The sequence below is a fragment of the Strix uralensis genome, chromosome 17 (genome assembly GCF_047716275.1).
Source record: "Strix uralensis isolate ZFMK-TIS-50842 chromosome 17, bStrUra1, whole genome shotgun sequence".
Lineage (NCBI taxonomy): Eukaryota > Metazoa > Chordata > Aves > Strigiformes > Strigidae > Strix > Strix uralensis.
Window position 1 is genome coordinate 6,440,957 of NC_133988.1, and position 24,138 is coordinate 6,465,094.

At 41.4% G+C, this 24,138-nt stretch overlaps 1 protein-coding gene across 1 annotated transcript in view; it reads left to right on the top strand.

Moving 5' to 3' along the window:
* Window positions 1-19,722, top strand: part of SLC5A1 (solute carrier family 5 member 1) — a 31,614-nt gene extending 11,892 nt beyond the window's left edge. Inside the window, exons 4-15 of the mRNA XM_074886847.1 lie at window positions 551-610; window positions 965-1,069; window positions 6,411-6,516; window positions 6,746-6,826; window positions 9,653-9,873; window positions 10,835-10,970; window positions 11,741-11,848; window positions 12,903-13,053; window positions 13,666-13,834; window positions 15,887-16,102; window positions 16,406-16,505; window positions 17,352-19,722. Coding sequence (XP_074742948.1) covers window positions 551-610; window positions 965-1,069; window positions 6,411-6,516; window positions 6,746-6,826; window positions 9,653-9,873; window positions 10,835-10,970; window positions 11,741-11,848; window positions 12,903-13,053; window positions 13,666-13,834; window positions 15,887-16,102; window positions 16,406-16,505; window positions 17,352-17,575 — 1,677 coding nt within the window. The 3' untranslated portion in view covers window positions 17,576-19,722. The remainder of the gene's footprint in view (window positions 1-550; window positions 611-964; window positions 1,070-6,410; window positions 6,517-6,745; window positions 6,827-9,652; window positions 9,874-10,834; window positions 10,971-11,740; window positions 11,849-12,902; window positions 13,054-13,665; window positions 13,835-15,886; window positions 16,103-16,405; window positions 16,506-17,351) is intronic.
* The last annotated feature ends 4,416 nt before the right edge of the window (window positions 19,723-24,138 follow it).

The window sequence follows — 24,138 nt, forward strand, 5'->3', positions numbered from 1 at the left end:
AACATACCATGGCAGGATACCTGAATCTGACTGGGAAAGTATCCTGCATTAGTGGCTCTGGGATCAAGATGCTAGCAGATTGGTCTCAGGTAGCAGGCTTCACCTTCCTTAATATACCCCAGAAGCTGTAGTCTTATGGGCTGGTTGCATTGTAACCATGATTAAACCAGGCTCCCTGGGCCTGCTCTGAAGAGGGCTAGGGTAGTCTGGTGTTGCTAGTGGAGTGGTGCTTTGATACTAGAGGGCAATCCTGTGAGCAGAAATCAGCTGGTTTTCTATAAAATATATTATTAGCATGTGTGCTTCTCTGGGACATCTAGCATGAAATCCAGGCTGCATAATACCTGACAAATTTTTTGGCCAAGATTTCATTCCCAAATTTTCAACTGTAAGTCAGCAGACAGAGCAGTTCCTCCTCCCCACCACCCCTGCAGTACCCACGTTTATGTGGTTTCAATGGTCTCTAGCTGCTATTGGGTCTGATAAATGGTCTTTGGGAGTGCTGTCTAGAGAGAGAAGGCTCATTCAACTGATCTTGTCTTGGCTGCAGGCTCTGATACTTGTGGTTGTTCTAGGATGGCTGTTTGTACCCATCTACGTCAAAGCTGGGGTAAGTCAAAACAGGATGTTATGCTTTTCTTTGCTGCTCATGTTTGTGGATCAGGTCTTGAATATTCCAAAGCCATTATGAATGGCACGAGATCTGAGTGTGCTAGAACTGTACTATGTTATGTCTGTGTAATTTTGAAAAGTGAGGATTCTCTGTTCTGAGACCTGAGCTGAGAAGTACTTGGTACTCTCTCCTTGTTCTCCTTTGATTTCTGGAGCGGCTCTTCCTTGTAACTGCATTTGCAGCTCCTCTCCCTTTGCACTCCATTCTTACAGTATTGGAGTAGCAAAAAACTTCCCCTAATTTGCTTTGTATCTGTTCCCCATTATCTGAAACCTCATCTACCCTCCACAGGTGGTGACAATGCCAGAGTATCTGAGGAAGCGTTTTGGTGGGAAACGGATTCAGGTCTACCTGTCAGTTCTTTCTCTGATCCTGTATATTTTCACAAAGATCTCAGTAAGTAAAACTTTTACAGCATTTCTTCCATCATACATTGATCTAAACAAAAGAAACTCCTACTTACAATATTGCTCTCACAACTGGTCAATTGGTTCTGATTTGGAGCCCTTGGTTGAATTAAGGACTCTAAAAATACGATTTTGTGTTTTCTTTATCTAGTGAGATTGTGTACTCAGATTTGTTCTGCAATCCAAGTTTTTTCCTTACTAACATTTTTCTTGATGCTTGTTGTGCTTTTTTAGGTTTTAAGGTTTACTTCTGCTTATGCTCTCCTCTAGAACATGTCAGAGTGGAGGAAAACTTGTATTACAGTCTGTTATCCTAGGGATCCGTGAAACATGTAGCAGGACTTTTTGTCCCCAGACTTCATATTTATCTGTTTTGGCATCCTCTGGTGAACATGCCATCAGTAATAGAGATGAGGGAATACAGCAAGAGGGCTATGGAGAAAAAGAGAATAATAAGAATTAGAAAATAAGGGACTGGGAGGAAAATTATAACAGCTAAGGTGAAAGGAGGGAAAAGGAGACATTCTTTTAATGGGCAAGTGTATTAAGTGGTTGTGTTGCTGTTGCTGTGGAATAGTGAATGGAGCTGGTATTTTCTGTATATCTTGAAACTACCTAACCTCTAAAGAAGTCCACAGTTCAGGCATACCTCAATCTGTTGTTTTGCAGAAGTTGCCATGACAGATTACTCTTTGCCCTCTGAATGGGAGCTGAGTGATAATAGTGCAATTTAAGCTAAAAGATTGGCCTTTTGCTCTCATTCTCACATCTTCACGATAACTGATCCTTAGAAAGGTTATAAATTAAACAGGTTGGTACTGTGGAGCTGGCCTCAGAGTTGGATTTCCATATATTTCAAAAGGATTAGTTAATTTGCTGTTGTTGTGCTTAACTACCATAATCAGAAAACCCAGATATGACGCAGAGTTCTGGCAGCTCTAGCAGCTGAGAAACTCTTCCAGTCGGATGACTCACAGTCCTATTCTGCAACACATGTTTGTAACGAGCTCATCAAGGTGTTACATAGGTTCTGAATTTACTGTCTATCTTTTATTTCCAGCCTCTATCATGCCTAAGGATCTGGTCATGGGATTTCACCCCATTTCAGTTGGAGTGTCTTGCTTCCAGGCATGACAGGTTTTCCATTTAAGCTTCCAGTGCGGTTGTGAGGCTGAAGCACCTTCTCCTGCTCTTGTGGTCCTCTCTTATTAGGGAGCAAAGCAATAGTCAAGAGATCCATACAGCAGCAGATTACCCAGGCCCCACTCACCAGTGGCCCATCCCAGCTTCCCATCAAACCAATTATTCCAGATGTGTGTGGGGAATTGGCATGGAGCTGGGTCTCTGTGCCTTGCAGGGGAAAAATTCGGTGCACAAGTTCCTCTAATCATTTCTTCTTTCCCCCATTTGCCCAGAACAAGTCTGACAGTGTCTGTCTCATGCACAAATGTGCAAACATGTCTTCTGCATTGTTGTCTTATGCCACTATATTCAGTAGGGCAGGATTTGCCTAGGTCTGATTTATTGCCGGATCTTATTCAGAATAGGCAGAATAGTCAAAGTCCTTAGAGGTTTCAGGTACCATCAGAGGATGTCAGAGTAGGTTTTTCTATACCATGCAATGCCACACCATGCCCAGACTGTCTCCAAATGAACCTGCTCCAGAAGCAGAAAGGGAAGGGCTCTTCCATCCTGGCCCGTAGATAACTTCTTTGTGCTGTGTAGAGCTATGCACGCTATGTGAAGCTAACACCGGTCTCTCTTCCCGGAGGCACGTTGTATATCCAAACATACCCATGTGTTGACAATCCATGCCATAGTTGGCTTGGCAATTTGCATTTTACTTCCTTGACTGCTGCCTTTGCAAACACTCCCTTGTGATCTTTGAGGCTTATTGAGATTTGATATAGAAGGATGGGTTCCTGCCCTGCCCTTAATGGGCAGTCACACCTATCAGTCTGACTAGAAGTGATACTTACTGCTGCTTATCCTTGTAGAACAGTGGCATCTTGTTTCTGGTGTAGTTATTTCATGTGCTGCTTCCTTGATGTGTTAAAATATTATCTAATGTTCTTAATAATGTAATTATTACACTGCTTTCCAATGAACAATTGTTCTGGTTTTGGCTGGGATAGAGTTAATTTTTCTTCTTAGGAGCTAGAATAGTGCTGTGTTTTGGATTCAGCATGGGATTTGGTATGAGACGAATGCTGATAGTATACTGATATTTTCAGATGTTGCTAAAAAATCAAGAATTTTTCAACTCCCCATGTCCTGCCTGTGTGCAGGTGCACAAGAAGATGGGAGGGAACACAGCCAGAGCACTGGGCCCAAACTGGCTAATGGAATATTCTGTATCATACAACATCATGCTCAGTATATAGATGAGGATAGGCTGGGAACCTGGGGCTCTTTCTCTTCCTGGATTGCAGTTTTGGGATTTTCTTTCTTCTGGGATCACTAGCTGGGAATAGGCTGGGCTTTGGTCAGCAGGTGGTGAGCAATTGCATTGGGCATCACTTGTTCGTATATTCTATTATTACTCTTATCATGATTATTTTAATTTTATTTTATTTCAATTATTAAATTGTCTTTGCCTCAACCTAAGAGTCTCCCTACCTTTACCCCTCCAATTCTCTCCCCCATCCCCGGGGCAGGGGAGGGTGAGTGAGCGGCTGTATGGTGTTTGGCTGCCGGCTGGGTTAAAGCCATGACAATAATATAATACATCAGGTCATGTAACTCCTGGCATGTTCTTTCTGGCACAGTGCCCACCACCATGTGATGATTAGATTCCCTTTGCACACCTCTGTACAAGTTGTTATCATTTCTCTCTTTTCCTGCACATTTTCTGTATTTTTTATTGATTTCTCACCTGGTTGTGTGGCTAATCAACCACTTGCCAGCCAAGGCCATGCTGCAAGGTGTTGATCTTTGGGATCAGGACACATGTGATCTTCAAGTCCAAAGGATTTCTGTTGTACAGGTCCCTCACCTGTACATGCTTCCTAAGCAGGCAGTACTTTGTGAGTAATGCCCATAGCACCCCTCAGTGTCTAGGTTTGTAGTGAGCTTATCAGCCACTAGTGTTGCTGATATTGGTCAGTATGCCAAAGAAAATGACCTAGTAAAAATAAAATTTGATTGAGAGTAATTGACTAAATATGAGAAGACAAAAGGGAATTAAGACCTGAATGCCTTTGAAGAAATCAGAAATTGTAAACTGAAATTTATAAATGTATTACAGCATTTTCTTTACATTCATTGTGCATAATTTCAGTAGAACTGTGTGGGTATAGACTTACCTGGGGGGAAGAGGAGGTGGAAGGATAACCTCCTCTTAGGCCCGCATGATGTAGGGGGTAAAGAGTATGTGCCACTGCCCTGACTCCCACAGGAACATTGCAGCAGGATTCACTCAATTGGTATGTGCTCTGCCAGTTGTTCCTGCATGATCTCTGGATGGCTTTGGAGAGATAGTTTGGAATGTAAAGGAAAGATTTACTCTATTAGAGATAAGATAAGAATTAAATAGTGTCCATAAAAGAGTATTAATGGAGAAACAAGGAAATATTGGAAGGAAATAATCTAATTGGGAGGGAGGAGCACTGAAGTTGGAAGGTAACTCAGCAGCTCGAAGAAGCTGATATATTGCTCAGGATGCTAAATAATTAACTATACATTTCTTTCTGGGGGTCATTTTAGGAGCATTAATATTTAATGCTATGTAGGCTAAACTAAAGCCAAGAATAATAAAAGAAAGATCAGGGACATGAGCTGGTCAGTGGTGTGAAAAGATAGGAAAAAATATTCCCATAGAGAGAAGGGACAAAGGGTATGGTTTGACTGCCACTGGGGTTAAGGGTTTGTCCTGGTTTGCAGTTCCAAACTAAAACCTATAAGAAATCAAATCATCTCAAGCTGCTCTAGATGCAGAGTTGTGGGGGTGGGACCTCTGTTGTGATTCACACTCTGCTTCATGGCTGTTTTCTGCCCATCAGGGCAGTAGGTAGGCTTGGAGGACCTCTTGCTGCAGAGGTCCGTACATCTTCCTCATTCTCCAGAACGAACTAAGGGTGAGATCATACCCTGCAGTCTCGGTTTCAGTGTCTTTGGAATGAAGAGAGTTTCTTCATCTGGCATCTCCCAGCTAGCCAGACTGTAACTGCTTATTAGTGTATCTGCCCTGCCTTCCCTCAGCCTAGCCGACAAAAGTGGTGCAAGTGCCTCTCCTGCGATGAGAGGCTCGGGCAGTCCCTCAGCCTGGCCTGCGCAACCTCCTGCTCCTCCAGCAAGCTGCCACCTCGCAGCTGCCCTGCAGGAGCTGTGTGTGCAGGCTTTACCCCAGGGCACATGGAATGGTGTTTATCTTTGTTTCTCAGACCCTGCATATGGGCAGTTCCTGCAGCATTTTGCAGCTCTCCAGCTTGGGGAGCACTACTGTTAAATGAGGATAGGACTCCCCGTACAGGGCGCTCGTATAGATGGTGTGGCACACAGAAAGGAGGCACGCAGGTGGGATTGGAGACGAGCCTGTGAACTGGATGCTCAGGAGCAAGGATAGGTACAGATGTAAACCTCTGATGAAAGCATAATTTACAGTAATGCATTACAAGTGCACCGGGGTAGATTATTCTGATTGCAAACTTGGATAAATAACATTGAGGCAAATGATCTCTAAATCAGGAACTGATTAGTGTGGTTAAAATCCCAGAGTGTTACTCTGAAACCTGAATAATTCCTTTCTTACGCAAGAGCTAAAGGTCTCTTCTGTTAGCCAACTGATGTCAATTATTCTGACAGGAACTTAAAAATAGAGATAATACAAGATGTTTGCCTTTAATCACCATTTGTCCTGAACCAGCAAGACTAGCTATACCACATGTATGCAAGCAGTGAAGAAAAAGTAAGAGATTTATAGAGCAGCATTAAATGAAGAGAACCATGCCATGTCTTGTAGGTGTCACAGAGTCCATCCCTGCACATAGTAGCAAGTGTAACCTGAGCTTTAACTAGTTTGTTATTAATCTCTTCCAGTATGTAAGAACAGAGTAGTGAGGTGACTCTGTCTAGCTAAAATGATCCATTGAAAAAGACCTGGGTATTCTTTGAGAAGTGTTACAATTCTTGTACTGAAAGCAGCATGGCACTGAGAGGAGACTAGCAGTTGTCCTAAAATGGCCTCTATTTTCTTTCTGATTTTTTTTTTTGGTGTGTGTGCAATGCTATAAGGGGGGGCGTTGTATATTTCAGTACCTGCACCATGAATGTTAAATATGCCACCATCATGAATTTAAACATTGCTTAATCTATAATTTTTTCTTTTATAGGCAGACATATTCTCTGGAGCTGTATTTATACAGCTGGCCATAGGGCTGAATCTTTATTTGGCCATAATTATTCTGCTTGCTATTACTGCACTTTACACCATCACAGGTGAGTTTGCAAAGCAGTCTGATAAATTAAATGTTGGGGAAGCCAGAAAAAAGAGAAGAGTGGAGGTGGGTAAGAGAGGAGAAATGAAAACCTGAAAGGGGAGGATTTACAGTGGTCTTTGTTTGAAAGAGAGAGGTGGTGAGAGAGGTGAAAAAAAAAAAAAAGGATTTCCAACTGAGGCATTTACACAGGGGCTAACCTGTTTGCCTTGAATTTTCTTTGCCATTAGGTGGCCTTGCAGCTGTGATTTACACAGACACCTTACAAACATTTATCATGGTAGTGGGATCCTTTATTCTCATGGGATTTGGTAAGTAAATCAGATGAATTAAACTGGAAATTTTTTTTTGTCTTTTTGTCTTCCTTTGAGTTGAAAGAGACCTTAAAGATCATCTAGTTCCAACCCCCTGCCCTGGACAGGGACACCTTCCACTAGCCCAGGTTGCCCAAAGCCCCGTCCAACCTGGCCTTGAACACTGCCAGGGAGGGGGCAGCCACAGCTTCTCTGGGCAACCTGTGCCAGTGTCTCACCACCCTCACAGGAAAGAATTTCTTCCTTGTATCTAATTTAAATCCACACTCTTTCAGTTTAAAACCATTACTTCTTATCCTATCACTACACCCCCTGGTAAAGAGTCCCTCCCAGCTCTCCTGTAGCCCCTTTGAGCACTGGAAGGCTGCTATAAGGTCTCCCCGGAGCCTTCTCTCCTCCAGGCTGGACACCCCCAACTCTCTCTGTCTGTCCTCACAGGGGAGCCCCTGATAATTATCAGCCCCTGATAATCTTCGTGGCCTCCTCTGGACCCACTCGAGCAGGTCCATGTCCCTCTGATGTTGGTGTCCCCAGAGCTGGACACAGGACTCCAGGTGGGGTCTCCTGAGAGTGGAGTAGAGGGGGAGAATCCCCTCCCTCGACCTGCTGGCCACACTTCTCTTGATGCAGCCCAGGACACGGTTGGCTTTCTGGGCTGTGAGCGCACATTGCTGGCTCATGTCCAGTTTTCGACCCACCAATACCCCCAAGTCCTTCTCCGCAGGGCTGCTCTCCATCCACTCCTCGCCCAGCCCTGTGCTTGGGATTGTCCCGATGCCTGTGCAGGACCTTGCACTTGGCCTTGTTGAACTCCATGAGGTTGGCATGGTCCCACCTCTCCAGCCTGTCCAGGTCCCTCTGTACGGCACATCCCTCCAGCGTGTGACCGCACCACACAGCTCAGTGTTGTTGGCAAACTGCTGAGGGTGCCTTGATCCCACTGTCCATGTCACCAACAAAGATGTTAAACAGCGCCAGCCCCAACACCAACCCCTGAGGAACATCACTTGTCACTGCTCTCCACTTGGACATCGAGCCACTGACTGCAACTCTTTGACTGCAACCATCCAGCCAATTCCTGATCCACCGAGTGGTCCATCTGTCAATCCATGTCTCCAGTTTAGAGACAAGGATGTTGTATGGGACAGCGTCAAAAGCTTTGCACAGGTCCAGGTAGATGACATCAGTTGCTCTTCCCTTATCCACCAGCACTGTAACCCCACCATAGAAGGTCACCAAATTCATCAGGCACGGTTTGCCCTTAGTGAAGCCATGTTGGCTGTCACCAATCACCTCCTTATTTTCCATGTGTCCTAGCACAACTTCCAGGAGGCTTCGCTTCGTGATCTTACTGGTCACAGAGGTGAGACTGACTGGCCTGTGGTTCCCCAGGTCCTCTTTATTTCCCTTTATAAAAATGGGGGTTATGTTTCCGCCTTTTCAGTCAGTGGGAACTTTGTGAGACTGACACAGCTTCTCAAATATGATGGATAGTGGCTTAGTCACTTCATCTGACAGTTCCCTCAGGGTCTGCCGATGCATCTCATCAGGTCCCATGGACTTGTGCACCTTCAGCTTCCTTAGATGGTCTTGAACCTGATCTTTTCCTACAGTGGGTGGTTCTTCCTTCTCCTAGTCCCTGCCTTTGCCTTCTGTACCTTGGGTGGTGTGGCTGGAGGCCCTGCTGGTGAAGACTGAGGCAAAAAAAGTCACTGAGTACCTCAGCCTTCTCCATATCCTGGGTAACCAGGTCAACCACAAGTCCCATGGTGGCTATGGAAACAGATCCTGCGATGTGGAACCCTGTTATCTTAACCAGCATATTTCGGTTCATATACCTGTTTATCAGGAATGAAAATAGACATGCTGCCAAGCCCTTTAGTCTTTGAGACCACTCCATCTCCAAAGCACAGGTGAATGTGTAAGGTAATACAGCACCCCATGATAGAACAGGACTCGTGCTGGCTAATGAAGTAAAAGCAGAGTTGTTTGCAGGTGATGATGATACTCTTGAGAAGTTCAGAGAGCATCTTCTTTCAAGAAGATTGTAATTTCATAGATATTCAGATGTTAATGTATGAAATTTCCAATTCAAAGTGGAGAGTTGTTGGTCATGTTGCATGTTTTTCCCTTGTTTCTAGCTGGCAGCTTTTGTTAAAACAACCCAAACATTTTAATGTTTTAAGTAAGCCTTGTAGTTGATCTACAGATGTCATTATATTGCCAGCTGGACAAAAGATATGAACTGAATGTTTATGAATGGGACAATGCCTGTGTTTGGAAGACCATATGCATTTTAAAGTAGAAATCATGCTGTTAAACAGTATTAATAGGAAGAGGTCATAAGAAAGAAAGAAGTAGTGGTAAGATTCCATGGATTTGTAGTGTCCTTTCCTTATCTTTCTAGTTACTCAGCACTTGGTTTTCCTCTAGCTAGGGCTTTCACTGAAATGTAATTATTCCATGATTGTTACATCAGAAATAACTTCAGACTGACCTAAGCTGGTAAGACCCTGCCGTAGGTTCTTCCTAGGTTAACCCTGTGTGGAAATAACGTATCTTAATTCCACTTCTTGGCAAGGCATGTATAAGAGATGTGGAGCCTAAACCAATGTTTGCAAGCTATACAGAAACCCAAACAGAAAGGTCACTTTGGTGTGAATACTTACAAAACACTGTATACTGTTTTCTGAAGAAGTTGATGTACACTGGCTAGGGGTCTTTTACGTCCATATTAAGGAGGTTTTACTCCTCACATTCTCTGCTCCATTTGAGATTTTAGTTTTGAATACTTTATTGCTACTTTTACTTTCTATTTTTCAGCATTTGCTGAAGTAGGAGGGTACGATGCTTTCATGCAGAAGTACATGGAAGCAATTCCAAACAATATCACCTATGGAAATACTACGATTAAGGCAGAATGCTACACTCCTCGGGAGGATTCCTTTCACATCTTCCGAGATGCCGTCACTGGAGATCTGCCATGGCCAGGACTCGTCTTTGGTTTGAGCATCCTTGCTTTGTGGTACTGGTGCACGGATCAGGTAATGTGGAAGCCATAAGCCTTGGAAATGCTGAACACAAAACTCTGCAGTCTAGTGTGATCTGGGGGTATACCTCCCTCACTGTAATTCAAAGCTGGGTCACAGAAATGGCAGTTAGTTCAAGACTGGTCAGTGACTTTTCAGTTTCTGGTTTCTAAACCCCTCCCACATGTGAGAAAATGGAATGGATATTCTTTCAATTCTTCTGCACTGTGCCCAGCAGATACTGTGTGTAATTCCTTTCTCATTTTTTGTGTGTGACCATAAGTAAAAAAACAGGGAGGTTGTAATGTGAACTTAGGAAACCATGTATCAAATGATTCTTGTTAGACTGGGACTAGATATGATTCCCCATTCAGTAATCTGATTTTTGTTTCTATTTGTGTGGCTTTCACCTTTGCATACACAGTCCTGGGAGGATGTCCTTTAAATGTCAGGTCTTTCAGTCTGGAGAGTCTTCCCCAGTCCTCCTTCCTTCTCCCTAAAATTTACTGTCCAGTTTCCCCAAGAGATCACACTGACATGAGTAGAGGAAGTGCTCCCACAACTGTGATGTGAGAATGTGTCCAATCTCTAGCAAGTGATTTATCTGCATTCTGAATTGTGAGAAAGATAATCTTCACAATATGTAAACAAATGAAAAAACCCCAGACGTAATCGTATCTATTGCTCATGTAAATATTTTACTCCTTTTTGGCTTTTTAGTCTATCTGCTTTAAGAACATCTTGTGAGAAACATACTCTTAAACATACACTGGATAAACTATACTTTCCTTTACTTATTTCAAATATATCCTTCGATTTTCATGTCGTTTTTGTTTTTCCTAGTGACAGAAATTGTAAATAGGCTCTTTCACTATCACAGAGCTTAAGAACTACCTTGCATCTGGAACCTGGCACGATGCGTTCATAGAAATGCTATTCTTGGTTGTCACGTGTACTTGCCATGTCTCGTTGACAGGTTATTGTCCAAAGATGTCTCTCTGGCAAGAACATGTCCCATGTGAAGGCTGGTTGTATCATGTGTGGATACCTGAAACTCTTGCCCATGTTTATTATAGTGATGCCTGGAATGATCAGCCGAATTTTGTACACAGGTGTGTGTATGTATACAGAAACACAAATTTCTTCTTGCTGCCCATGTGTCACTGCCAGTCTCTCTCAATGTCCTGTTCTCTGTCCCTTCCAAAATACCTCTTAGATTGTCATCTTGTCATCTAAATTATGCAGGCACATACACTGTAAGAAGTCACAGGTCTTCCTCTTTTCCCTGATCCCAGGTTTCTGCTAATGCTATTGCTCTCCATTTTAGGGGAGAGAAATTCCACAGTGTCCCTCCCCAGTTGTCTGTTTGTTACAGCCCCGCTCTGGCTGAATGAGTGGAAAATGCTGTCCAGGACTGATACTCTGCTGGCAGTCAGAGGAAGAGGGTCATCAGTCGCAGACAGTACTATTCTGGGCCATGGGCAGCCCCGAGCGCAGCGTGGGGGAAATGCTAATCTCCCTCTAACCATCGGTGTGATTAACAGCAGGCAGAGGAGAGATGTTCAGGTTGGTGGGAGGGGTCTTAGTGTTCCTCTGCTTGTTTTTCTACTTGCTCTCCTTGTGCTTTTCAGTCCTGGTCTGATAAATTAATGCTTTTTTTTTTTTTTTTTTTTGACCTGCAGCACTTTTTAGTATTTAGTGAGGAAAGGAAGGATAGAGGCTTAGAATCACCTTCCTCCCTGCCAGCAGACCAAGGATGATATCAAGCATGTCAGTCCAGCAGTTCAACACATAGATAAATTTTAGAAGCAATTAATTAATTTGGGAGCAATCTGTTGTTTATACAACCTTGTCTAACCCTGTCTCGTTATCCTCTCCTCAGATGTGGTGGCTTGTGTCGTGCCTGAAGTCTGCCAGCAGTACTGTGGCACTGCAGTTGGCTGTACAAATATTGCTTATCCAAAAATGGTAGTGGAGCTTATGCCAAATGGTAAGACACTGTCTGTGTTTGTTTGTTTAAGGAAAGGTGAGGCTGCCAGGCTGTAAAAACAGGTGATAGAGGGAGCCCAAATCCCAGATTTAGTTCAAAAATTCTAGCTAGAACTGTGTACTAGTAATCAAAGGGGTAGTCCATATTAGTTGTAGCTGTAGGTGCAGAATAGCTACATGCTGACAATGTCAGCTCTCAGCTGGCGAATACTGGGTGATGAAGTGGTAATTGAGCTCCCTTTCTGTGGAGGTAAAAAATAACCTACTTTGCCAATGATTCATAAAAAAACCGTCTCTGCCAGGATTTCTGAGTCGGAGGCATACACCTGCAGTCCTTCTGCTAAACTCACCCAGGTGGGAGGAGAAAATATTCTATGTACACATTGTTCCGTAGGACACCTGTTCAGTGAGAGAATAAGGCACCGCTCTGGAGAGGACTATGTATACATAGAAGATAAATTTATGCAGAAAACCACAAAGCTGGTTCATAAGGCTGGAAAGACAGATTATGATATGCAGACCATGGTACTTCCCTGATATCTTTAGTACTTCCTCATGGTATTATAACTGTTGTACATAGTATTATTAAATACTACAGTGCTTCCCCATACTGTGTTGATTAGATCATACCATCTGGAAAAGTGGCTTACTCTGATTTTTGAACAGTAAAAGAAACTTTTTTTTGGCCAAAAACTGGTTTACAAATATACCACAAGCAAGCAAGCACTCGCCTGCAAACAAGAGAAAATATTTTTATAACTGTTGGGGAAAGTCTGCTTAGTATTTTTTTCTTTTTATTTCAGCATTTAATCAGACAGCATTCACAAAAGAAGTATGTATGTTCTAAAAGCTCAAGGGTTGCCCTATCACTGCTGTAAATAGCTTTTCCAAAGCTCAGCAGACATCACTCTGCTTGCATTGCAAGAGAACGTCAGGGAGGCACCTGAATATGCCAGACACACTCACAGCTGGCTGACTTGAGGGGGTCAGACAAGCACGATGGATGGTGCCACATACTGAATGCTCATCCCAGTCCACATGTCTTTGTATTTCAGGTCTGCGGGGTCTGATGTTGTCAGTCATGTTGGCCTCCCTTATGAGCTCCCTGACTTCCATTTTTAACAGTGCGAGTACTTTGTTTACTATGGACATTTACACCAAATTTCGATCACGACCATCTGAGAAAGAGCTTATGTTAGCTGGAAGGTAAGAGCAGCCGAGCCTTGCCCAGCCGCACAGGCCTAGCGAGCACTAGGAGCTTCACGTGCGGCCCCCAAAACCCGCAGTGGGTGCCTGGGTGAAATCCTGCCTTGGCAGCGTGTGGCCAGGGCAGCAGTGGCCTCCCGTGGCCAGACGGGCTGTCCCACCCTGTTTTCCCTTCTGGAAATAACCCAGCCTCGCTTCCAGCTGAATTGACAGGGGTGCATGAGGTAGCTAAACTAATTCTCAACACTTCCTACTGCTATTCAAAGGGAACTATTTTAAAATATCTTCACAGGCTTTCTGCTACACCACACCACAGCATCAATGAACTAGTTCTAGTTCTGCTATTGATTTGTCTCTAGACATAACAAACAAAGGAAAAAAGAGATTTTCTATGTTTTGATTACATGTTTAGCTGTATGCTGACCCATAGTTGACAGACACAATATCCAACTTGGATTCCTTTTGTTTGTTCAATGGTAATTGGCCATTACCATTGATTTGGCTGGTTGAAATACAAAATGGATATTTAAATTATTGATTAATTGCTGTTTTTTTCTTTCTGCTAGATGCTTCTGAGCAGGTGACTAATTGAATACCTGGCTGTGTTTACAGGGCATTTATGTTACTTTTAATTGGCATCAGCATTGCCTGGGTTCCTGTGGTGCAGTCAGCTCAAAGTGGGCAGCTCTTCGATTATATTCAGTCAATTACCAGCTACCTGGGACCTCCCATTGCTGCTGTCTTCCTGCTTGCTGTCTTCTGCAAGCGGGTCAATGAGCAGGTATGTACAAATTAGGAAGCAGGCACGCTGCATGTTCTTTTAGGCATTGGGAGAACTGGTTTTTTGTTTTGGTGTCTTTTATTAGCAACTTCTTCCTGTTTATTTTAATCCTACTACAGCCCAGGGATTCTGTGTTTCCATACCCTAGGGCCTGAGGTTTCAGAGATGAGTTTAAAAAAATTCTTTGCTAATATGATAAATAAAGAGTCACCTAGGAGTTCCTAGATAGCTCTGAAACTAAGGTTATCTATCGCTTTGCCAAGAAGCGTGTCAAATGAATAATTTGTGAAGATATATTTGAAAATAGTCTTTTAGGATATTGGTCACCAAACTGCTTTACCAGACACCTTTCACCTTCCTCTTGACCGCTATATATTTTGTCAACAGTCCTTTAAAACAAACATGTTGTTGTTCCATGCATTGTTTCTCATGGTTTTTAGGACCTAGTCTGGGAATCACTGATTTTGGTTCGTAGAGCAGTGAACTGAGAAATATTGTACTTAAGCCTTTGTAAGTAGCTCAGAAGGCATTAGGTCTGCCACAGGCTTTGATGGGAGCATAGGCCAGTCATGGTCACTGGGGTCTCAGACATTCTGAGAACTCCATACTCAGGAATTCAGTCTCTTTTCTATAATACTAGGAGTAACAACACTTGCCTGTTGCTCAGGTTTGCTCCAAGAAGGATTAAGTTCAATGGGAAAGCCTAGAGGGAGAAGGTTTCTGAATATCACCGAAACTTTTTTCACTATTTTGTCTTGAGACCAGTTCAGTGGTTATCTGTGCGTATATGCAAGAAAAGCCCATTTGACACACAAGGGATGTTCCATTTCCTGTCTCAACATGGTTAAACCTCACAAATGTATTAAATCTTTGTGCCCTTCATGGAAATCTGTCATTGACTTTAGCTGGAATTTTACCTGAGGAAGAATTCAGTATAATCCTCATGGGTTTGTGTACACTGCACACTTTAAATTTGGGGAAATAGGAAAGACAAATATCAAAGCTTCTGAGAATTGGAGCCTTGCATAAGGTAAACTCCAATATTGTAATTACTTATAAGATCTATCAACATTTCTTGCTCAGAATCATTCTTCTTTCTGCCAGAAATGGAATTAACTATCTCGTCCTACTCCAAAAGCTTTTTGTAACTTTGACCACTGAATAATTAAAACTGTCTTGTTCTTAAACCCAGCAATATTTTTTAATCAGTATTTATAGATTTATGTTACCATCATTAGTTTTTTGACTTCACAAACTCAGAGAATGGTTAAGATTGGAAGGTACCTCTGGACTAGTCCAACTGAGCTAGCTGCTCAGAAGTAGGACTAACAAGAGCAGGATCCTTAGATCCTGTTCAATTGGGTTTTGAATGCCACCCCGGACGGAGACTCCACAGTGTCTCTAGGCACCCTGTTCCAGTGTTTAATCACCCTTACAGGAAAACAAAAAAAATTATGTTTAAACAGAATTTCCCATATTTCAATCTGTTCACAGGCATACCTGTGTGTCTTTTATACTTTGGGCTAGAGTAATACATGCCTAACAGTAAAACATCTACTTTTTAACTTCCATATTAACATCAACATTAACTTTTAACTAATTACTAACAAGGTCCTTAGAAGATAAACCAGACACATGTTTCAGGAGGAATGACACACACTTGCAAGATGGTTCCATCATGCTGGAACTGTCAGGGATTTAGCCCTCAGAGATAAAAAGATATGAGAAGAACCCTTGGGATGTGTAGTCTGTGGCTCGAGCCTGTCCTGCATAAAGAGAGCATCGTGTGGATCTGGGTGAACTTTGAGAAATGTGCTGGATAAGGTGTTCTCCATGTTCCTTCTCCGAGCTGCTGGTCATTGCTGCTTTCAGTTGTATTAATACACTGAGCTGTAAATACAGTCACTGAAAGTGTCTGGGTTAAAACCCCTGTGCCAAAGGCAACATAACACGTACCTACCTCATGTTCCCTCCAGCAACTATTCAGGGCTTAGAGCTTATTTCCACACCTGCAGTTACTCACTGTGGTAACTCCTGTCACTTTGTCTGCAGGGTGCCTTCTGGGGCCTGATGGTTGGGCTGCTAGCTGGGCTCAGCAGAATGATTGCAGAGTTTGCCTATGGAACTGGCAACTGTGTGAACCCTTCCAACTGCCCGTTCATCATCTGCGGGATTCACTACCTTTACTTTGCAATGATTCTTTTTGGGGTTACCGCCATTGTCATCCTGGCAGTCTCCTTCATGACTAAGCCCATTCCTGATGTACACGTGAGTATCATTGCAGTCCTGCTTCTCAAGAAATGGAACTCAATGAAACTACTAGTTTTAAACACTGGTACTTGGTATATTACCTCTTGAAATTTCAACTACCCACATCATATAGTCCTTATAAGAAAGCAAGGGAAATAGTTTTCATTTATCTGTTGCAAATCTGCAGTGACTCCTAATAATCGTTGACTTAACAGACATTTGGGGTGCCATGGTCTTATAGCTTGTTCACGCGCTGGCCAGACTGATTTGTGTCTGTGTAGTGAGGTTGTAGATTTATAAACTCATTTTGTTTCCTGGCAGCTTTACCGCTTGTGCTGGTCTTTGCGGAACAGCAAAGAAGAACGTATTGATCTTGATGCAGATGAGCAGGACAAAGCTGATGAAAGAGATGAGGAATCAGGTAACTGTTGAATATCTATAGATTCTATCACTATATTTGAGCACCCCTATTTTATTCTTGAAGAAACATTAACATGTTTGATAAAGACATCCTTCCTCCCCACAACAACAGAACCTCAAACTCCACCTGTTTAAATCGCTAGTAAGCTGCCTTTTACCAATCTATCAAGCGTAGTGTAAATCAGATTTGAAGAGAGAAAATGTTGTTCTCTAGGTAGGTAGGTGGCAGTTCTAGGATTAAAACAATGGAGATGTTTTAGCTCAGAGGTGGTGCGCACTGGCAGAACTGCATGCAACTCTAGCACTTGGAATGAAACAACGAGAATTCACTTGGAAAGAGTGGGTAGTAGCCAGGGTTGAAGGAACAAGGATCTGGTGCAAGGTACCATGAAATCGAAATTCCAGACGTCCATCTGGGCAAAACCACCTGCTCTCTTTGCTGGGTTTCTGGTTCTGCTGCCAAGTTGCTTTTCATAAGTATCCTCAAATTCATTTATCTGTCTTTTAATTAAAAGTGTAGAAAGTATTGAAAAAATGGAGTTTAAGCTTTGCAGCATGGTTTGCTTCTCTAATACCAGACTGGGTCTCTAGGCTGCAAAAGGTGCAAGTGTCTTCTGCAAAAGGCTCACTTGCAACATATAGAAAATCACTCTTTTTCCAGGTGAGCTGTGAAAACACAAAATTAACTTGATTCTTGTACTGCCTTGTACTAAAATATTTCCATGTAACTATGACGATAAATCAGAGCTGCGGTATTAAATATAGGAATGTCCCCAGTCACAGAGATCTTCTAGTGCATGCAGTGGTCTGTGCTTACATTTCATGACCAGTGTGTTATTCCTTCCAGTTAATGAGGAAAGTAAAGAAGAATCGGGATGCTTTAGGAAAGCATACAACTGGTTCTGTGGCTTAGATCAACAAAAAGGACCCAAACTGAGCAAGGAGGAAGAGGAAGCACTGAAGAAGAAACTGACTGACACAAGTGAAGTGCCACTTTGGAGAAACGTCGTGAATATCAATGGCATCATCCTATTGACTGTGGCTGTGTTTTGCCATGCCTTCTTTGCATAAACTTCTGATTACAGTTCTGAAATTGTACTGTGTTGTCAAGCAAAAACTATGACTTGTAGATTTACAGAGTTAGAAACAACTTAGTATGTTCATTGTCTACTTTTGTAAAAAATCAGGGTGATTTACTCACTGATTTTGTGATCATAATTTCAACAATCTAAAGATGAAGGCCACTGGGATTTCAAGAGAGAGATTTTCTGTTTAGACATTGAATCCAGGGCTAATTGAGGTTCAGAATTTCCATCCAAGGTTCTCTCTACTTGTCATACATTTTCTATTTTAGGTGCAGAACAAGGCTGCATGAGCCATATTTCATAAAAGGGTTTGTGAACTACCTTTTAGGTTGATTGTCAACCCTTCTTCTGATCATTCAAATTTCTTTTTCCTTTTGCTATGATAATTTGATTACAAAAAAACCACACTGAGGGACTATACTATGAATTCAAATGAAAAAAATCAATTTTGTTCCCTCCAAGCATGGGTTACCTTAAGTGAAGGGTTTATGTATATATTGATGTATTTGACACTATATCTAACTTTCTATTATAACTTTTTTTCCCTTTTCCCACTTTTTATTGTGCTGTGTTTCTCAGTAATCAGTGGAACACCAACCATCTGAATTGATCACATTTTGAAATTGGGGAAAACATGTCTCGGTGATCTTAATAAGAATTCTGCTTGTGATAGATTCTCCGTTTAAGGTTAACTTCAGAAGGTCCTCCTCTCTTTATATTTTAATATGTATCTATACTTGAATGTGAAGCTTTTTTATACGAAATACACATATTATATATACACATGCAATACGTTATATATATGCACTATATATTATATATATATTTAAAATATATATGTATGTGTGTGTGTGTATATATATTTATTTCTTACCAATGAATTCCCATCTCGGTATGTCAGTCTCTACCCACAACTACTAGGGCCTCCGTATTGTGGGGCTGGTGTTAATGTATTGCCTCTTTCTATGGATGGTACTACAAAACAATCCACGCACACGGTTAGAAGTCCAAAGCATCAGAATGTTGGGTTTGCATTTTTCTTTCAAGTACAGTTGAGGGCTCTGTACTGCTGTTCTGCAAAGCTATAACTCTTCCTTCTGAGGATTTTATTGAGAAACAGAAGTCATGCTGTATGACAGTATGAGTTAACAGTTCATGAAGGAGAATAGCCACAACTGTGGGATATCAGCTAAACCAGCCTGATTGTCTCCACTTGATAAGTTTGATACCAGCTGGAGATACAAGAAAAGATAGATTTAACACTTCAAAGCAAAAAGCAATAGATCATCTTATCATCTAACGCAGCTTCCTGGGGAATCAAGTGTAAAAAGAAGTCATCGGTTGCCGTAGTCAAGCTGCACCACAGTTCCTTGTTCCTGTTGCACACATACCGTGGGATGCTGCATTGTCTCAGAGCATTTCAGTGGGATTCTACGAGAAGGATGCACTGGACTTGTTATAAGTGCATCTAAACAGGGGGCCAGTAGTCTCTCTTATGTGCTACACCACCCTGCTGCTAACTCCTGCAGCTTTAATCATTCTCACTTCAGAATCTTCTGTCAGTATTTTTTCTTCATTTGCATCTAAACCAAAATGCTCTGGATTCTTGTAGAATTGCTGCTCCAGTAGAATTCCTGCAGTATACTGAAAGGTTTTGCATAGGCCAGATCAAATCAATACTATATAAATACCAGTGCAAACCTTTTTCTTCCAGTTAATACAGTGATAGAGTATTTTAAAGACCATGGAATTAATTATATTTAATGGACTATGAAGACTTGTATGTATTAAAGTATTTGTATATTTTGAAGTATTTGGTGTCCATAAAATGATGGGATTTTATATAATATGATGGAAGAGAGTGAAACAGTTTGGGGTCTAGATTTTGGCTCTGGGTAATAGTAATGGATGACAAACAAATGAGGAAGACTTTAATGAGGATTGCCCAGATCTCTCTTTGTCATGCTTTGTTACAAAAAGAAAAATATGGTGAAACTGTACAGCCATTTGGATAAAGACAAACAACACAAGTGATTTTTCTGGCAGGCTGAGTAGCCTTTAGATGACCTCCTGGTTAATCAGACACTGTCACTTCATCTTCCTCCCCAGGATTAAAGAATTTTGAAAAACTAACTCTCAGTTTCCCAGGGACATTCACTGTACATCCTCAGCAACCTGATTTTGTTCTGGTCTGAAAACTGGATGTTGTGGAGGGCAGAGTTCAAATGTTTAGCTAAAGTTTGCTGCTTTGAGTACTCCTCTAATTTTGTATAATTGCATAGAAAAACTGTCTGATATTGTGAACAGCTGATAAAACTTTTAATGTTTAGATTAATAATTAAATGCCACCTCAGGTTGGTAGCTATTGCATTCAAAGGCCATTTCATGATTTTAAGGAAGAAAGTGACTTTTCTTCCTCCATGTTAGGGCTGTTCTTGTGGGACACTCTCAGACAAAACCCAAAAAGTAGCTTACACTCTCCTGGGCATTTTCATGCTTTATAAATGGGAACAGTGAGCACATGCTTGTTCCTCTCTTTGACTGTAAATTTGAAATACTTCTGGTTAGCGGAGAGACTCCAGATATATCTCTGGCTAATAGCACAATATACATGCGTGGCATGTACAGCATAATACAACTAGTTCAGGTGATCCTGAGACATTCCACCTTATCCTGTCAGTTAAGATATAGGGTTACATCTTATTTTAGTGGACTTTAGTTAGATACACAGAATTATTTTAAATGAACTGCACAAAATAAAATATTCACCTAGTAGCACTGTAAGCCAATTACAATGCTGATATCTAAAGAACACCCCCTAAACAAATCAAATCTTCTATTTAAGAATTACTACATAATTTTCAGGCCAAGTCCTGAAAAGGGGTAACCATTCTTCATTTATGTTTTCATTTCTCTGTATCACCCATAACAAATGTATCCAAGTATCTCACAAATGTTAATTTTTAATGATCATGGAACACTCTGTTCTTAGAACTCAGAATTTGGTTTTATTCCTATTTTGTTATCAAAAGAGCTCATGCACTGAAATGCTGGGGGAGGGAAGATCTGTGGCTTAATTTGGAATACATCTGCAGCAACTATTGTTTGGTTTTAACCAAAATGTCTGTCCATGGTGAATTAGGACATAGCACAAGGCTGAGTTCTTCAGGTGCAAGTGATTGTTGTGATCAGAGCACCATCAGCAGCTGCAATTGCTAATTGGCTTAACTCCTGCCCAGACCACTTTCTTAACTGGCAAAATTAGGAACATTTATATGAAGTAAAAGCTGACAGAAAAATGAGGAGCAATGATAAATATATCTATCACCAGTGGTGGCTGGCATTTGGGAGAAAAGCTATAGAGCCTTGGTTACTATCTTTGAAGAACACTTGAATTCATTGGTTTGAAGCATTGAGCTGGAGGAGAATTTAAAGCTGATATTCCTGGGGAGACACAGTCTCACTGCACAGAAGAGGGTTGTTCACAGGCAAAGCTGTTCTGAGGAAGGCTGCTGGGCTTTTAAATTTATTTAACGATCTCATGTCCTAGCTGCAGGTCTCTGTGTCCTGCACCTGCAGTGTTACTGTGTGGTGGGAAGAAAGTGAGGGAAGAGATCAGCAGCTAGAGAGAGCTTCCCTTCTGTTTAACTTAAAATACAGTATCACAGATGTAACAACAGAGGGCGATACCTCACCAAGAAAGATGAGAAATGAAAAAAAATCCAACCCGTTTTTACTTGGTGATTCATGGCACTTGTTCATGGAGGGTGTATTGCAGGCCTGTGCTAGAGAACTTAAAGGATGGAGTAAAACTGTGCTCACTCCAGTATCTACTAGTTGTTCTGTTGAAAAACAGTGCTTGAGGTTATTACCCTTGTTATTAATAAAATAGGCTGACTTTTTTGTCCCTCCTGAAGAACATTCCATCTTGTCATCTACCATGGAAAGCTGTGAAAAAGCAGAATTCCCCTGGAGCTCTTGTGCTCACCTGGCAGCGCTCAAGGCTAGAGCAGCCGTGTGGGTCTGTACCAGCAGCTCCCCTACTTAGGGTAGCTGGAAGAACCTCAAGCTGAGGTAAGTGTGAGCTCATCCTTATTCTCTGCACCGTTTTTTGTTTACAGCATTAGAGCCTATAACTTTAAAAACTTAGCTTATATTCAAAGTAGCTTAAATTATTACAATGGTTTTCATTCAAATTGTAAATTTTGTCTTGCTAAAAATAGGTCCTTCGCTTGAATTTTTCATCTTAGTTTTTGTGTGTAGCCACAGAAGAGACATTCTGCCCTTCTGCTTTAATGTAATTAGCCAATCTGACTTTCTCAGACTCTTTACTTTGTCCTTAGACAAATCTCTTGCTTCTATGCATTTTTAATATGATTTTGATTTTTTCTTTTAATGGAAAATGAAAAAGCTAAAATACTACCTGCTTTGGAACATGAAGAGATAGAATTGGAAGCTGCCATTTTCCAGAGCAGGACAGAGTGGTTTCTAGCTCCTGGACTTCTGAAAGCAAATGGGGACACAGAAATGGGTCTGTAGTTGCAAGAACAAAGAGCTATAATGTTCTTAACTTTCTGGAAACTGTTAGAAAAAACTAATATAAACCTTCATGCATTCAAAATGAGCTCTGCTTGGGTGGAACACAAGGTTTATACAAGGAGGTGTTATTTCCCATGCACACAGCTGCCCTGTGTTCTCCCAGTATCACTGAGAATTGTTAGGCAGCTGATTTGAAAACTTGGTCTGTGTAGAGTGTAACTGAATTAATTTCAGTATTGACCCAGAATCACATTAATTGTATTTTGGCCTTAATCATTGTTAGCTTCAAGCTAAAAAGACAAATAATTTTTCATCAATGCTAAAAATCTGGCTAGGTGCTAATGTCATTGTAGGGTAGAGCACTGTGGAGCATATAGCCTAAAAACAAACACTTGCTGTATACACAGCATTTCTTTTGAAACAATGAGTTTAATTATAGTGTTAGAGTGCCAGATCCTGACATGTTAATTTAAGTATTTATAATGTGTACGAAGCAGTTCAAAAGGATCTTTAAGCATTTTTGTGACCAAGTCTGTGGCAGCTTTATTATGGAGTATACTTGACTGAAAACTAAGTCAGTCCAAGGGAAGCACTCATCAGCTGTGTTTCTTTGATTTAGCTAATTGTTTTACTGACACCTAGAGTGCTAATTAATTTCCCAGCCTCCCAAATTAGGGACTGTTGCCTCTCATTCCAAAGCTATGGATGGCCATGGCACTCCCCATAGGCACTGTATTTCAGTACTTTCCCTAGTCCTTATCTGCATGCTGGATGAATGTTCAACACCAAGCCAACTGCAAAGCCAGCGAGCATGTCTCTGGGACTAACTCTGTGGCTTGGGCCAGAAAACATGTCCTAATTTGAGAAAAGGGAGAATGCCCATAGGAAGCCATCGGTACTACAGGTTGTCCATGTAACACCAGTGTCATCATCCTGTTGGTGAAGTTCATAGGGAACGTGACCCAGACTGTTCCTGCCCTTGGACTTGTTAGGACAGGTGACCTTTTTGTTTTATCAGAATGTCAGTACGAGAAGAATTTTAGGTGGCATTTTTAATTTTGTGTACTGTCTTATGGGCAACACCGTACTCAGCGGTTAAGAAATAACTGGCAGAGGTCAAAATACTGCTAGGGCCCAAGGATCTCTTGGGTAACTCCAACCTGGTTTATAAATCAGTGTTACTGCAACTACAGTACATCTTGTTCTTCTTTGTTTTAAGACTTAGTGCCTTAATCATAAGGACTTTTTTTTTAGATATGAAAATTCATTAAATGATTATTTGCTAAATTATAAAATCAAAGTCAGTTTAACAATGAATAAGAGTACTGAGGATTCCAAACCTAAAAATCCAGGTTTATGCTGTGTATTTTCTACTCAATTCTTTTTACCCTGTAATTTCTATTCATGCCACTGGGTTCTTTTTTGACTCTTCCAAATATATTTTGGGTCAGCCTGGATATTTCCTTTTTTCACCATTGGTTTCTCTATTTGTGAAAACTTTTCCAAGGACTTATTCTTGACTGCTTTGATTTACGAACGACTATTTCAGAGCTGTAATCTCCCATCTTATAGTCACTGCTTTAACAGGGAGATTCAGAAATACACTGAAACATATCCCCCAAATTATTGGACAGCTTAGTAACGGTTAACATTGGTGGATGGTTTTGATAGCTACATGCTGGTTTTGTGCCTTGTTACTAAATATATGGGTGGCCTATAGTATATGCCCTATAAAATTATATTTCTTCCTTTTTTAATATATTTTCTAATAAAACAGGGTATGTTATTTCCTGACAAATAACATAAAAAGAAAGCATATCTTTGTTTTCCCAGGGGAAAAAAAAAACCCACATTGGGACATTTAGTTAGGAGTTTTACCTGTTTGGCTAATTTAAATTACATTTGAGATCTCAAAGGTCTGTATGAAGAATGTGAAGGGACAATTCAGATGGGAAACTGTGGCTGAGAAACTCGTTTTAGGAAGCAGATTTAGGAATCGGCATATTCCTA